This window comes from Mastomys coucha, unplaced genomic scaffold (assembly GCF_008632895.1).
Source record: "Mastomys coucha isolate ucsf_1 unplaced genomic scaffold, UCSF_Mcou_1 pScaffold5, whole genome shotgun sequence".
Classification (NCBI taxonomy): Eukaryota; Metazoa; Chordata; class Mammalia; order Rodentia; family Muridae; genus Mastomys; species Mastomys coucha.
Genome location: NW_022196911.1, coordinates 62,217,919 through 62,233,690, shown reverse-complemented (window position 1 = coordinate 62,233,690; position 15,772 = coordinate 62,217,919). Strand labels below are relative to the sequence as shown.

At 41.8% G+C, this 15,772-nt stretch overlaps 2 protein-coding genes across 2 annotated transcripts in view; one reads left to right on the top strand and one right to left on the bottom strand.

Moving 5' to 3' along the window:
* Nucleotides 1–9,518, top strand: part of Adprm (ADP-ribose/CDP-alcohol diphosphatase, manganese dependent) — a 15,491-nt gene extending 5,973 nt beyond the window's left edge. The window contains exons 3-5 of the mRNA XM_031352015.1: nt 5,312–5,938; nt 7,066–7,182; nt 8,982–9,518. Of these exons, the coding sequence (XP_031207875.1) occupies nt 5,338–5,938; nt 7,066–7,182; nt 8,982–9,286 (1,023 nt within the window). The 5' untranslated portion in view covers nt 5,312–5,337 and the 3' untranslated portion in view covers nt 9,287–9,518. The remainder of the gene's footprint in view (nt 1–5,311; nt 5,939–7,065; nt 7,183–8,981) is intronic.
* A 2,258-nt stretch (nt 9,519–11,776) lies between these two features.
* Nucleotides 11,777–15,772, bottom strand: part of Tmem220 (transmembrane protein 220) — a 10,278-nt gene continuing 6,282 nt past the window's right edge. The window contains exons 5-6 of the mRNA XM_031353588.1: nt 15,057–15,116; nt 11,777–12,967 (exon numbers count right to left, since the gene is read on the bottom strand). Of these exons, the coding sequence (XP_031209448.1) occupies nt 12,832–12,967; nt 15,057–15,116 (196 nt within the window). The 3' untranslated portion in view covers nt 11,777–12,831. The remainder of the gene's footprint in view (nt 12,968–15,056; nt 15,117–15,772) is intronic.

Sequence of the window (15,772 nt, the reverse complement as noted above, 5' to 3'; positions counted from 1 at the left end):
CTCTCTCTCTCTCTCTCTCTCTCTCTCTCTCTCTCTCTCTCTCTGTGTGTGTGTGTGTGTGTGTGATTTGATAGAGATGGGTATTTTGGAAAAGTCCCTGTCAATTGGTTGCTAATTCTTCATTTCCCTGATGGAGATTGATTTGAGTTTCTGGCCTCTGTCCACCAGGGTTCAGCCTGGAACTAGCCTGGAGTAATTTCTCTGCAAACTTAATTCTCCTTGCCCATCCTTACCCATTGTGACCCTAACCATCTGTCCTTAAATGTACCCTGGTCCATTCTTCTGGACTCTTAACTTTCCCATAGCATGCCAAACTGAGGTGGAGCAGAGACCCTCTTAAAGGTAAGAGAGAGATTCTTAGGCCTTCACACATTCCTTGTTACCTAGTAAAAGTATTCTTGATCTCATTAGTGGTGTGTGGACTGTATCTATCCCTTATCCCCATCTCCTTCCCATTCTGTCACATCAGCAGGTGTAGGGTGATACTATGATGTCTCTAGAGATGAACTGGGCATTGATCTGTGTCTTATACAAGGGGAAATCTCTGAAGACATAAGATTCTTGCAATGCCATCATTGTTGTCACTGGAGTCTGAGCTTTCTATTGGTTTCAGATCTACTGGTAAAACCAGGAGGCAGAAGTTGGTAGAAGGAAATGGATCTATATGAAGGGTGAGGGGATTGTCTTAGGTGTTGGGACCTTAAGCCTGCTTCTATAGAGTCCTGGCAACAGTAGCATGGATGCAAGGACTTACACTGAGAGAATCTATAGTTCCCCATGCTGGGCAGTCTTCGTTCAAAGTCAGAGTTAACCCAAGACTTGTTGGGAATTGACACCTGTATTTCTCTTCGGAGGCTCTGCTGTTCTGCTAGTCAGTTCATGTTAACTGAGGAAAGAGGATGCTCTTAGCAATGGCTGTAGAACTCAGAGTAGTTGGTGAAAGGAGGTGGGTCTGTAGAAGATAGCCAAGGGATTCAGGAAGTAAGATCCCTGCTCTGCCTACTTTACATGTTACGGCTTTCATTGTTTAAAGCCCTATGTTACTTCCAGCTCATTCTCTGCTTCATACTGCTGTTGAACATGTTCTCCCTCAGCTTCCTGCTGTGCCACCGTACCTGCCTGATAGAGCAGACTCCCAGAGCGGGGCTACAGTGAATTACTAAGGCATCTGTAGCATGGACCAGTGGGTGCAGGCATTCAGCAGTTTCCAGAACTCTTTCATCAGTCACATTTGCTTCCTTCCATGTTAGATTCTTCTCTGCTGATTTCCCCCCAGAAACTTGGATTGTGTTATAGAAAGGATTGATGAAAAAGTTATAGCCCACTGTATTAGTCAGGGTTCTCTAGAGTCACAGAACTTATGGGTAGTCTCTATATTATATATATATATATATATTATATATATATATATATATATATATATAATATAGGAATTTGTTGATGATTTACAGTCTGTAGTCCAACTCCCAACAATGGTCAGCAGCAGCTGTGAATGGAAGTCTAAGGATCTAGCAGTTGCTCAGTCCCACAAGGCAAGAGGCAAAGCAGAGAGAGAGCCTTCCTTCTTCTAATGTCCTTATATAGGTCTCCAGCAAAAGGTGTTGTGCAGATGAAAGGTGTGCACCACCACACTTTTAATCCCAGATGACCTTGAACTTGGAGATGATCCTGTCTTAATCTTCTGGGACTCATAGCCACTATGCTTCAAGATCTCCATGCCAAGATCCAGGCCAGAAACTTGTATCTCTCAGCCTCCAGATTAGGACCACTGATGAGCCTTCCAATTCTGGATTGCAGCTCATTCCAGATAGAGTCAAGTTGACAACCAGGAATAGCCACTATACCCACTGTGCATATCAGGCCTTTTAACTTTTGGCTGTGACCAAGAGCAGGCTAGTACCTCAGGAAAACTCTTAAACAAAAGCTCAGGTAAAAGATCACCCAGACTACAGTTCCATCAGTCTTGGATAAGGGTCAGGGCAATCTGGCAGCATCTGTTTCAGCAAAACATAGTTGTTCCAGTCACATCACATCATGACAATTTATTCTGATGTATAGCTTTATTGGTTATTTAAGTTTATCTTTAGTTTGTACAAACTTTAATTATTTTGGTTAGTACATTTGAACCATGGTCAGGGTCATGGAAAGTCCCAATTGTGTTGCCAAGGTAAATGTGCCTGTTGAGGGGAACTGGGCTGAGGAATGCCTAAACAGACAGAAAATGGAGTTGGGACAAGACAGTATTACTGTAGTCACTGCCCTTGTAGTGTTCAGGAGTAGCTTCCCCAGCCATGCGCAAACTCCTGGCAGATGTTGTTAAGCTGAAGTTTATTGACCCAGCTTGGGCTGTATACCTACCCCTAGGTGGTCAGCCAGAAAAGGGAGTTCACAAGCCATGAACTCAGAAGGGAAATTGGCCTGAAGGAAAATGGAGTGTGGTTACACAATCAATGGGAAATGACTGTTTAGAGAGCAAAAATAACAACTGCTTTCTGGAGAGAAGATAAGATCACTGGGACTAAACTTTGTCTAAGAGATCACCTAAAGGCTGAGTTTAATATCTAAACAAGCTCATGTGTCACAGCCGAGGGTATTATCAGGACAGTTTCGTCTTGAGCTTTGGGGAGGATGCTCACTACAAACATTGCTGTCTGGCCTTTGCTTTAATCCCATTCGGCTGGACTTGGAATCTCAAATATCAGAAACCAATTAGATCAGGTATTTCCAGCTGACTTTGATGAAGTTTGTTTTTCTTGTAATTTTATCTTGAGTTTTCCACATTACCAGTAAGAGTGTCTTTTACTCACAGGAAGGTTAGGAAAATACTGTCCCATCTCAAATATTTAGACGCGATGTCTGGTAGGATTTTCAAGTGGAAACTGTGGAAGAAGAGAAGAAATTTAAGCACTGTTTAAAAACAGTAAGGAAAATAATTGTGTAGAAGATATATGTGTGCCACAGTGGATATGTGGAGGTCAGAGGACAGCTTTGGGGCTGGAGTTCACTGTTTCTACCATGTCAGTCTTAGAAATTGAACTCAGGTCACCAGGTATGGCAGGCTGACCCATCCAGTGATAACAGTGTCAGAGTGAGGAGAGCCCCATTCTCATGGCTAGCTGGAGTCTGGCCCCTGTGCTGAATATGGAGCTGGAGCCTCTCTGTCAGGAGTAGCTTAGAAGCTTAGACTGCAATTCCATGTGTTTTTGGAGATTTAACTAGGAACTTGACTAGACAGAGCAGGTGGTTGGTGAACAGGAGTCAGAAAGATTTTAGAAAACATCTAGGTTCTTGATCAATTCAGATAGAACCACAAAGTTTTATTTTTCATAATAAGAATAGTTGATAATTTAGCATGTTGGCCTTTTATGTTTGACATAATCCTTAGTATTCTTGGTTCTTTTAGCATTACAAATTCTGTTTATAAATAACCTAATGAGGTACTTTCTAGAGTTTAAGTGGAGATTATGTGTGGGATGAAAAGATTTTGTTTTCTGTTCTGGCTCAGAATCTGGGGAATAGTTCTAAGATTAGGAGAACTGGTTTAAATTAGAATTCAGCTGCTCATAGAAAGGACAGTGTGTACAATGATGTCATAGCATTTGTAGTTTTCATTTATATATTTCTGTGTGAGTACACACCCATCTGTTTGAGAGCCCTAGGAAGCCCAAAGAGGATGTCAGGTCCCTGTGTTTGTAGATGGAATTCCAGGTGGTTGTGAGCTTTCTGACATGGGTGCTGGGAATTCAGGCACCCTGGAGGAAGCTCTTTCAACTGCTAGGCATCTCTCCAGCCTCTACACTGGACTTTTTTAAATTTAAAATTATTCTTCTTTATATTAGTTTTCCATTGTGACTTTTTAAAAAATGACCCCAAAATAACTTAAGGTGAAGTTTATTTTGCCTTATAGTTCAAATGGATGAGAATCTTTTATATCCAGGTGAGGTAGCACATACCTTTGGGAAGCAGAGGCAGGTGCATCTCTGTGAGTTCTAGGCTAACCTGATCTACAGAGGGATACTACTGGGATAGCCAGGGCTACATAGAGAAACCCTGTCTCCAACAATAGCACCCCATCCCTGCTCTTTGAGTCTGCTGTATCAGGCAGGCAAGATAGCACCACAGGAAGCTGAGGGAGAACAGGTTCAACAGCAGTATGAAACAAAGAGTGGACTGGAAGTAGCTTGGGGCTTTAAACTATAAAAGTCCACCCTCAGTGGTTTACTTAATCCAACAAGACTGCACCTGCTCATAAATGCCACCGACTGGAAGCAGGACACCAAACTCCACAACTTCTGAGGACATTTGTCATTAAACCACCTTCTTTTCATATCATCACTGTCTTCCTTCAGATACTAAGAAGGGAAAGACTTCTTTCCGCAGGCTGCTCATCAACAAAGAGAAAAGCCCCGGCCTGCCTGAGCATCCCAGAGTGGGGTCTGCTATGGGAAGTGGGTGGCCGAGTGAGTGTGATGGTGCCGTGGGAGGGGTGCAGTTTTGTGTAAATGAAATATGTGTTTCAAACTAGCCCATATAAAAGACAGAAAAACCTGTATTTTATTTATGAGCTCTAAGCCTAGACTGGGCAGGGTCTGACCCATATTCTATTCTAACCTATATCCAAACCACAGGCCCTGTGTTATTTGCAGTTCTAGTCTCACTGGGCTGGCTCTGTTCCATGTCTCCTCAGGACAAGCTTCTTTTGGCCACATGTCTTGGTCCATCCTGCCTCATAGCGACCTTCCTCCATCATTTCTCTCCTTCTTAACCTCACGGTCTCTCCTGAGACCCCTCACTCAATTCTCTCTCTACTGCCCAGTCACAGGCTCTATCCTTTTATTAACCAATAGCTTTAAAGTGGGGAGCAAGATTTACACAGCAAAGGCTGGTGGTGTATGTGAGGATGCACTTGTCTGGACGGCAGCCAGCACTTGGGGTTCAGAACTTAGCATATGTATACATAGCAACAGACAAATCCCCAACAGTTTTGACTTGGGAGAGGATATATATCACTCATTTAAAATGGGTGGAAAGTAAGACATGTTTCCAGATTTAAATTTGGCTATTGTAGTCGGAATTACTGATGTTCAATGGTAGTGCTCTTTTGTAAATGGTTAGTCTTCTGAGTGAAAGAGGTTATTTATCATCATTACGGATGAGAACTGAAACATTTCAGAGCTAAGACATTAACCTCTAGAGCCTTCACACTTGTCCATCTGCCTTGCTGTCTAGTGGGTTAACCTGTTTTGTCATTTTCTTCTATCCACTGGAAGGCTGCAGTATTTTAACATGGGTATCTTTTCCCTCTCCTTAGCTTATTTAGACGCCTGCTTGGAGGTTATGGCTGATAAGCTGGACCCCAGTTCTCCAGCTGATGCTTCAGAGCCACTGTTTTCCTTTGGAGTTATAGCAGATATTCAGTACGCTGATTTAGAAGATGGATACAATTATCAAAGAAGCAGGCGGAGGTACTACCGGCACAGTCTTATTCACTTACAGGGTGCCATTGAAGACTGGAATAAAGAAAGCAGCATGCCCTGTTGTGTCCTGCAGCTCGGAGACATCATTGATGGCTACAATGCACAGTATAAAGTATCAGAAAAATCTCTAGAACTTGTCATGAACACATTCCAAATGCTTAAAGTTCCAGTCCACCACACATGGGGAAACCATGAATTCTATAACTTCAGCAGAGACTACTTAGCAAACTCTAAACTTAACAGCAAGTCTCTAGAAGACCAGATTGTACAGCATCCTGAGACCATGCCATCAGAGAACTATTATGCTTACCACTTTGTACCATTCCCTAAATTCCGGTTCATTTTACTTGATTCTTATGACCTGAGTATCTTGGGCATAGACCAGTCATCTCCTAAATATGAGCAGTGTATGAAGATGCTGAGGGAGCACAACCCAAATGTGGAGTTGAATAGTCCCCAAGGTGAATTATTGCTTTGAGCTGAGAATCTAATTCTTTGTCTTTAAGTTCTTCAGCTACCTTTTATTCAGCAGGAAGATGGATGATTAAGGTAAAAGTTTATTGTCGTTGTTCAGGGTCAGGATTCTTACACCTTGAAGACACATAAATTGGGTACAAGTAATTCAAACTTCAGACATTTAGCAGATATTGAGTGTTCATTCTGGAATGAGCTCTTAGTAATCCTTTTTTCTTTAATGGAGAGAACAGTAGTAGGTGGGTAGGGCAGATAAGAACAAATATACTTGTTAGCTTTCCATCACTGGTCACCACCTAAAATAATCAGCTTACATGGAGGAAAGGTCTGTCTCGGCTTACAGTTGGGAGGTTTTCAGTTCTTAGTCCCTTGGCCTGTGGTAAAGGAGCATGTGGTGACAGGGAATACACATTAGAGCAACCTGCCCACACATTAGAGCCTGAAAGCAAAGCAGGAGAAGAAGGGCTGAGCTTGTGGTCTCCCCATCGAGGGCATCCTTCTGTGACTTGGCTTCCCTTACTAGTTCTCAGCTCTAAAAGATGCTGCCACCTCCCAGTAATTCCACAGTTGGTGACCAGGTCTTCAACACATGAGCCATAGCAACTTTTCATATCCACACCATAGCAGTAAATGAAACGAAAGCTAGATTCTGTCCTCGGCGATAGCTGCACTGAGAAAATGGAGTGTGCAAAGAGCTAGGGGTGCTGTTTAGATTAGGTGAGCAGACAGAAGCGCTCCAAGGACACAGTCCAAGCTGTTGTCCAGATGACAGGAGCTACACTTAGAGAGTTTGGCAGGGAGCTGGCAGGCACAGAAAACATGCAAAGACTCCAAGTGTCAAAGCGCAGGATCGACTGGGGTGAACGTAATGGGCCAAGAATATAGTAGAAGAATAGTAGGGCTTGGAGGACAGAAAGGAGATTGTGTTTTGACATAGTGGAAATCCAGTAAAATACACAGGAAGCTGAGACTAGAATTTACATCGCTGTATTTGTATATTGTTCTACATTCCTAAGATGCTGATCCCTAAAGAAAGTGTATCCTTGCATTAGCTAAACTCCCAAATGAGGGAGAGAATGACATGCAACAGGTCTAACTTGCTGAATTCATTCAGGACTTTCTGAGCCCCAGTATGTCCAGTTTAATGGAGGATTCAGCCAAGAACAGCTGAACTGGTTGAACGAAGTTCTTACATTCTCTGACACAAACCAGGAAAAGGTGGTGATTGTGAGTAAGTATGTAAATTGCTCCTTTGGTTATACAGGCATTTTAGAAATTAAGAAGTTAATCCATGAAAGAATAGTAATATTTGTGTTTTGATACCCTCTTTCTGTAAAACAGATACTTACATTTTTTTGAGATTGTAAAACAATTATATCAACGTATGAATGTTTGCCTGAATATATCTTTGTGTGCTGTGTGCTTGCAGTACCCCAAGGAGGCCAGAAGAGGGTATCAGATCTCCTCTTCTGTAATTTCAGACAATTGTGAAATTACATCTAGGTGCTGGGAATTGAATCCAGGTCCTAGCAGGCACTGCTCCTAAGTGCTGAGCCATCTCTCCAGCCCCACTTACTAGTTTTCATTGAAACCTAAATCTTAACATTTAAAAATGAGTCAGGAAAAAATTATAAAAGAACAAAACCATCTTGCCATCTGTGTGTCTCTGAGTTTCCCTTGTAGGGTTCAAAGTGGACTTTTCCCAACTGGAATCAAATTCTGTACAAATTATAGCTCCACCTAAGTCTTAGCCTTAGTGGGCCTGGCTGGCAGTGAAATTGCCACGGTTGGGTCACTGCTGCCCAGCTGAAGCAGAGCTGGTATGAGATGTGACAGGCAGTTCTCTGCCAGTCCCACAGGTCCACAGGGACTAGTTGTCATTTACGAGTTAGTTTTGAGTCACATTGCCATTAGAGACAGCGAGGGCAGTTTGGGAGGTGTGCTTGCTCCCACGTGACGTTGGGATGCCATCTGCCTCTTGGTTTTAGGAACATTGTGAGCATTGACAAACAAAGCCTATGATCTGCACTTTTGTCACACACATGAAATCACTAATGAAAATCCTTCTATTGCACAGGGGTGTGTCTGTAGCCATCTGACTGCCATTTAGCTTCTCTTAGCTTATAACAGCTTGTGTCAGAGAAGGGGAAGGAGGGAAGGATGTGCACAAGTGCTTGGGCACACGTCCTGCTTTAGGGCCTTTTATGCAGTCCCTTTCTTATTTGCTTATAAAAGAGTGAGTATGAAGTGGAACCTGTTAAAGGTAAGGATGCAAACGAACAGTAGTAGAGCAGAGCAGAGCAGAGTGAATGGATGGAGCAAGATAGGCAAGCTCTGGCCCAATGCATGGTCTTAGGCTGACAAATATGTTGGCACTGCAGTTCAGAGTCCTACTTCTGTGCCCAGATATCTCCTAGGGCCAAGGTCAGCTTTCCCTGCTTTAATCAGTTTTCTCAGCTGCAAGTTGGATCTGGCAGCTTTCATCTCCAGAGGTTCTTTAAAGTTTCCTGAACTGTGTTTGTACCTTGACATTTTTATATATCACAACCCCTGGACAGCTCCTAAGCTGTTCTTTTTTGTTTTGTTTTTTGTTTTGTTTTTTGTTTTAGTTTTTTGTTTTTTTGTTTTTTGTTTTTGTTTGTTTTTTGAGACAGGGTTTCTCTGTGTAGCCCTGGCTGTCCTGGAACTCACTCTGTAGACCAGGCTGGCCTTGAACTCAGAAATCCACCTGCCTCTGCCTCCCAAGTGCTGGGATTAAAGGAGATCATTTTCCTATGCAGATACATCCTCCACCGTATTTTTGAACCATCTACCCATCTGTCCTGTGTATCAAAGATGTGGCTGTAGATTGCCTGCTCCATTGCTCAGGCAGGCTCATGATGCTCCTCCTGCTGCCTCCCAAGTGCTGAGATTACAGAGCACATTGTTACCTCGGTCTTTATGTGCTTAGATTTGGTTTTCCTGAGTACTAGTTTTTGGTCTTTTTTCTTGATGGAAAGATTTCATTGGCTCCTAATTTTTCCTTAACAGGCCATCTTCCCATTTACCCAGAGGCCTCTGACAGCGTGTGCCTGGCTTGGAACTACATGGATGCCCTGTCAATCATATGGTCTCACAAGTGTGTGGTGTGTTTCCTTGCTGGTCACACACATGACGGTGGCTACTCTGAAGATCCTTTTGGTGTGCACCACGTCAACCTTGAAGGAGTTATTGAGACAGCTCCAGACAGCCAGGCCTTTGGCACAGTCCACGTCTACCCTGACAAAATGCTGCTGAAGGGGAGAGGCAGGGTCCCAGACAGAATTATGAATTACAAAAGGGAACAAGCTTTGTGATTTTAGTCTCCTTATCTTGTCTGCTTTGTAGAAAGTGAATGATACTGTTTTACATTTTACTACATCCTGTAAGTTAAATTCTCTGTCGCACTGTTAAGTATTCTGTGTATAAAATGTATTTGCACCTTGAGTATGTGTGAGTGAAGATAAAACTCAGAAATGTTTTTTTTGGATACTATATCCAGTTACTGAGAGCTAGTACTAAAAGTATTAAAGTAAATCAGGAAGGAGACTCATGTGGGCATATGGTCCTGAAAAGGGACTGTATTTGGCCTAATTTGTATTTCTTTTCTTTTCCTTCCTTCCTTCCTTCTTTCCTTCTTTTTTTTCCTGCTTTCCCTTCCTTCCTTCCTTCCTTTCTCTTTTTCTTTTCTTTTGTACAAGAATTACTCTTGTGCTACTCTACAGCTTAGCACATGAAAGCTAAAAGCCAAGGCAGGTTTGACCTGCTTACCCTGCTGTATAAGTGGACTCTGGTCATTTGTCTCAGAGCACATATACTTAGATATAGGTGACATTCCCATTCTGTGTAACAGCTGAGAAGTCATATCAGGTGCTCAGATCATTCAGTCTTGCCTTCAAGAACCTCGAGACCGTCATGGAAAGAGCAGCATAGCTGGCCAGTAAGGTCATCAAGCCCAACCCCAGGCTGACAGCAAAGAACATGAACTGACAGTATACGTGCACATCTCATTTGTACTGAAACAAAACCAGAAACACTGAAGGAAAATAAAGTTTAGCCTGGCATGTTGGCTAGCCTGAATTATGTAGACCCTACCTTCAGAAAAATCAAAATTATTCCATTGGTAAGGATCCAAGGCAAGCACACACTGAAAGTGTGTCTTCCATGCTTCTGTGAGGGTGCAAAGGGCACTAGGAATATTTACAGCCATACTAGTTTTGATACAGGGAATTAAAATACTGAATCTATGTTCTGAACATGATTCATTTACACATAAATCAAGCATGATTCAGAGGATCAGTAGGTCCCACGTCAAATTTGCAAATGGATTGGGTTCATTATGACTTACTTCTAAGACAATACCAAAGCTGTAAAGACCATGTAGGCTAAAGAGACACTGGAAAAACTCAGATCCTTGGTGTGTATTTTATTGACTCAAACTGCACTGTAATCGCTTTAATATCAGTTTCATTTTGTCTTTGATAATCTGACTTCAGTAGCCACTGTTTTCAAAAATAAGTATCCCTTTAGTATTTACAGAGTACTGTTGTCTTATATACAACAACAGTATCTTATTCATTTTCACTCTTGGCCTGGTGAGGATGAATTCTATTCAAAAGCATTTCTTAAATCTGAAATGAATCTTGCCTTAGTTCTCTATTGCTGTAACAAAACACCATGGCCTAGGCAACTTAGAAAAGAAAGTATTTAGCTTGAGATTCATGGTTCTGGAGCAGTGGTTCTCAACTTTCCTAATGCCTCTACCCTATAACAGAGTCCCTCATGTTGTGGTGACACCCCACTATAAAATTATTTCTGTTGCTACTTGATAACTGTAATTTTGCTACTGTTATAAATCTTAATGTAAATATCTGATGTGCAATGGCCCTAAGTGACCCCTGTGAAAGGGTTGTTTGACTCCCAAAGGGTTGTGACCCACAGGTGGAGAACCTGCAATAAAGGCATGGTGGCACGAACAGCCGAGCGCTTGCACTGTGATCCGAAGTGGGAGGCAGAGAGAGAGAGACACTGGAAATGGCCTGAATCTTTTGAAACCTCAAACCTCATCCCCAGCAACTACTTCCTCCAGCAAAGCCACACATTCTAACCTACCCAAGCATCACTGCCAAGTGGTTACCAAGTATTCAGACATGGCCTGTGGGGGCATTCTCATGTAAACCACCACTCATCTGGTTAGAGTTTGATTCCAGCCTAGATAAGCTCCCCATGCCGATATCTGACACATAATGTGAGCTACTTAAATAATTAATACTCAAGCAATCACACCTTCAAAAATAAATTCAGTATATTGTATCTACCCCAATTTATCTCAATTTTTTTTTTTTTTTTTTTTTTTTAGCATGCACTTAGTTCTGTGTTTGTGTCTATAAGGTCTATTGTGTTTTGCACTGGAGCATATCTATCTGAATGCTAAACTGTTGCAAATATTTCACCTGTTGATTGTTCCTATAAGGTATTTAATAATCGTTGTGACCCCATCAGCCCACTAATAATTAAGACAGAGTCCAAACAATTTATTTAATCAGCTTTAGCACAATTACTGGGTGGACTGCCCCTAAACTACTTTTCAATGCTAGACTGGCTATTTACCAGCAGCACTCTCCAAGTTACTTGCCAATAATCAACCTATGCTCCTGGTCCATCCCATCAAAGTGACCTGCTCTCTCCTCTTCTTCTTCCTCCTCCTCTTCCTTCTCTCTCCTCCCCCCTCTCGCTCTTGCTCTCCTGCTCTCTCAACTCCCAGCCTTATGACAAGCCCTGCTTACCTCTATTCTCCCCAGTAATTGTCTGTCAACCACTTTTATTTAACCAGTCACAAAAGATTGGCAAGTAAAGTTTACATAACATCATTTACTGTACATGAAATGAGGCAATCAGATTTCATCGCTGGGGCCAGTATTTAGCATTTGAATACATAGTAGCACCAGACCAACCCCAATAGTCTATACCAAAATTTGCAATTGAAGAAGATTCATACACACACACACACACACACACACACACACACACACACCATTCTATGCACACTTAACTTTTCCTGGCACTTGACTCCCTGCTTCAAAAAGTAGAAATGTTAAAAATTTACTTTGGTCACCTTGCCCACAAGTCGAATGCTCAATAACAACCTGTGTCTGCCCTGTTGGACTGTGTCGCCCTACAGAGCTCTCCTCCCCTGTGGTCACTTCAACATTCACTGAAAGGATGTATAGATTTTCATCTTAGTTTTCACTGAGAATAAGTTATGGTTAATATTCCCTATTCTTGCTTAACTTCAAATTTATCTTTTCTATATTTAATTTCTACTTGTCTTCCTACTTTCATTTGCTTCACCTGTCTTGGAATTTTTCTGGGTTCAGTACAGCTGAACCAGTTAAGTATACATTGAGATTAGTTTGGGTTTGCAGTCTTCTTGAACCTCCCTCCATGTCAGCATGCTACCCAGCCTCAGCCCCCTCTCACTCTACTCCCTTTGGAACTCTCAAGTGAGCTTCATCTTCTCAGAGTGCCTTCACATTAGTTTGATTGTGGTAACTGAAGAGATCTGACATCCTACTTTATATGTGAGGAAATATCTACCAGGCGATTTGTGGGTTTGCCCCATCACATAGTGCTAAAGCTGGATTCAAACTCAAGTTTCTGCTCATTGCCTGGTCCAGTGCTGTCACAGAAGAGACCTCTGGAGACTCAGCCCCCAGTTCTTATCTCTCCTAGTCAATCTTCCATCACATGTGGGTGGCCTCGTTACAGTCTCAAGACTTTAAAATCATCTCTGGGAATCTGTCCTGTTACCCCAAGGTGTATAACATGTTGAAACTACTGATTTAAACATTATTGGGCTCATTTAAATAACTGTCTTGCAATGAGTGGGCCAGGAGGACCGCATCTCCTTGTTTATGTACACGTAGACCCACGACAGGAGTGGGAATACCGTGATCACAACAGCAATAGCCAAGTGCATTCTTCCACCACCTGGATTCCTGTAAAAATAAAAAGCATTATAAACTGAAGTCTAAGAAAATAAATTGCTTTGGAAATACGCAGAACATTTGAATTGGTAGAACATTACATCTTAATAGTTTATTGAAATTATTGATTTGTATAAAAATCTGTATATACTTTTATATATGTATATACTTGATATATGTTGCAAATGCCTTTTCCCACTCTTTTCCACTTTTGAGGAATACTGATTAATTAGACTGTGCTAAACTTGATCTTTCCCTAATCAGTTTTTGCCCCCTGTGGTACCCTTGTAAGAAGTATTTCTCTCCGAGACAGCATCTTGCTGTGTGATTCTTGAAGGCCTCATATTTGTTATGTAACTCAGGCTGGCCTTTAACTAGTAGCAATCCTCCTGTCTCACCCCTCTGAGTGCTGGGATAAGAGGATGTAGCACCATGCCCAACTTTTTCCAGGATCTTGAGGACTCTACTACTTTCTCTAGAGGCAGGAGGATTGAAAATGCAAGACCTGCCTGATAGAGAGTGAATTCAAGGCCAGACAGGGCAACCAAGACCTGTCTCAGATGAAATATAAAGAGATCTGGGGATGTATCTCACTGGTTGAACAAACGCCTTACCACCTACAAGGCCTACATTCTGTCTCCAGCATCACAACAATGAATAAACTTTAAGAATCAACAAGTCCAAAATAGGAATTCCTGAAAACGACCTATTGCATCAATGCATTGATGATAAACTCTTCAAGTCATCGATGAACTTGTTGATTTAATCTAGGATTTAAAGTATATTGAACAAAGTTGTGTCTTAGGACTTGATTCATTAGCTGGGCTGTGTATTCTTGTTTACCCCTAAGGTTTCTTTTATTTGTGCCTCCATGGATCTTGTTTTTAGACATGTATTTTTTTATTTTAGGTTTTACTAGGTTTATTAATGTGATAATTTTAGAGAATCCATATTTGACCTTATTGGTTCTCTTATTTTTGCATGTCAAATTTTCATTTAATTGTTTTTTGTTTTAATGTTTATTTTCTCATTTTTTTTATGTTCTCCTAAGCTTGAAGCCTAGGTCATTTGTCCCAGCCTTCTCACCCCTTCCATCAAATATATACTAAAGCTCAGAATCTGTGTCTAAGCGTGGTTTTTAAGCTACATTCACAAATGTTAGTGTTATCCTGATTCAGTTCCAGATAGTTCTGATCTCTGTAGTGTTTTATTTTTTAGCCCAAATGTACTTGAAAGCAATGTCCTAATTTCCAACTGTTCAGCAACTGCCCAAATCATATTGTTGTTAATGGTTTGTATGTTTTAACTATACCATATTCAGAGAATATTCTTTGTAGGATATAAGTTCTTTGAAATATGTAGGGAGTATTTTATAGCAGAATCTATAGTGTTTTTGAGATAGTTTGTATATGAAAAGAAAGTGAATTCTATCAGGTATGTGTGTGTGTGTGTGTGTGTGTGTGTGTGCACGCACGCGTGCGTATCTCTGTGCGTCTATATGTCTTCTCTCTGTCTCTCTGTCTCTCTGTCTGTCTCTCTCTCTCTCTTTCTCTCTCTCTCTCTCTCTGTGTGTGTGTGTGTAGGTCAGAGGTTGACATTGACTGTATTATCAGTCTACAGTTGTTCTAATATTTACTTTTATGTGTATGAGTATTAGCTTATATGTATGTAATAGCATCACATGTGTACCTGGTGCTCTAAAGTTTCAATCATAAAATACTCCCCCATATTTTTCTAAAAACTTATGTTCTACAAAGTATATTCTTTGAACATAGTGTGATCAACATGGAAACCATTAACAATGACATACATTTGGAAATTAGGACATTTACTTTCAAATACATTTGAGTCAAAAACTTTATTTTATGTGTGTAAGTGTTTTCCCTACATATTTGTCTGTGTGTCACTTGTGTGCCTGGCACCTGTGGAGGCCAGAAGAGGACATCAGATCCCCTAGGCCTGGAGCTAACAAATGGATGTGAGCCACTCTGGATGCTGGGAATTGAACTTGGGTCCTCTGGAAAACCAGCCAGTGCTCCTAACCTCTGAGCCATCTCTCTAGCCCTTGATCCCTTGTTTTTTACTGATGAGTTGAACTTACTTGGATGATCTGTAACACAGGGCCATCCATGCTGTGACAATCGCCAGGCCAGACAGCTCCCTGGAAAACACCCCGTTTCACATCATAAACTGCTGCTGCTCCCCCGCTGCACATCACCAGGCGTGATACAGCCCCCAAACAGGCTGGGGCTTCATTTGTCATTAGTTTCATGTTTTTAAAGGGAGCCGGTGCTTTGCATCAGCTCAAACAAATATGAAATCTAAACACACCGTGAGAGCTGAGAGAGACAGCAGAGTGAGTAGTTGTTTGTGGTGCTCATCAGACTAACAGTGTTCAGGAAAATGTACTTGTGGAGTTGTGTGTCAGGTATGTGTGGCTCTTGAATGCAAGAGCTAATGGCTCAAGAACAGGACTATTGTCATTGTCACTGGAAGCTCCACTTCGAATTCACCCTTGATTCTTAGGCTTCAAGCTGGAGGTGACTCAACCCATTTAATGTACATCCACACCTGCAGGTCCAGCTTGGCCATCTCTCCAGAGAGTGCATAGGTTAGGGTCCAGAACTAAGCACACACTGTCAGTGACACTTAGCATACAAGTCTCTGGAAAATAGTGCCAGCAGACACCAGCCAACCAGTGGTGGTGATACATGCTTTTAATCCCAGCACTTGGGAGGCAGAAGCAGGTGGATTTCTGAGTGAGGCCAGCCTGGTCTACAGAGTGAGTTCCAGGACAGCCAGGGCTACACAGAGAAA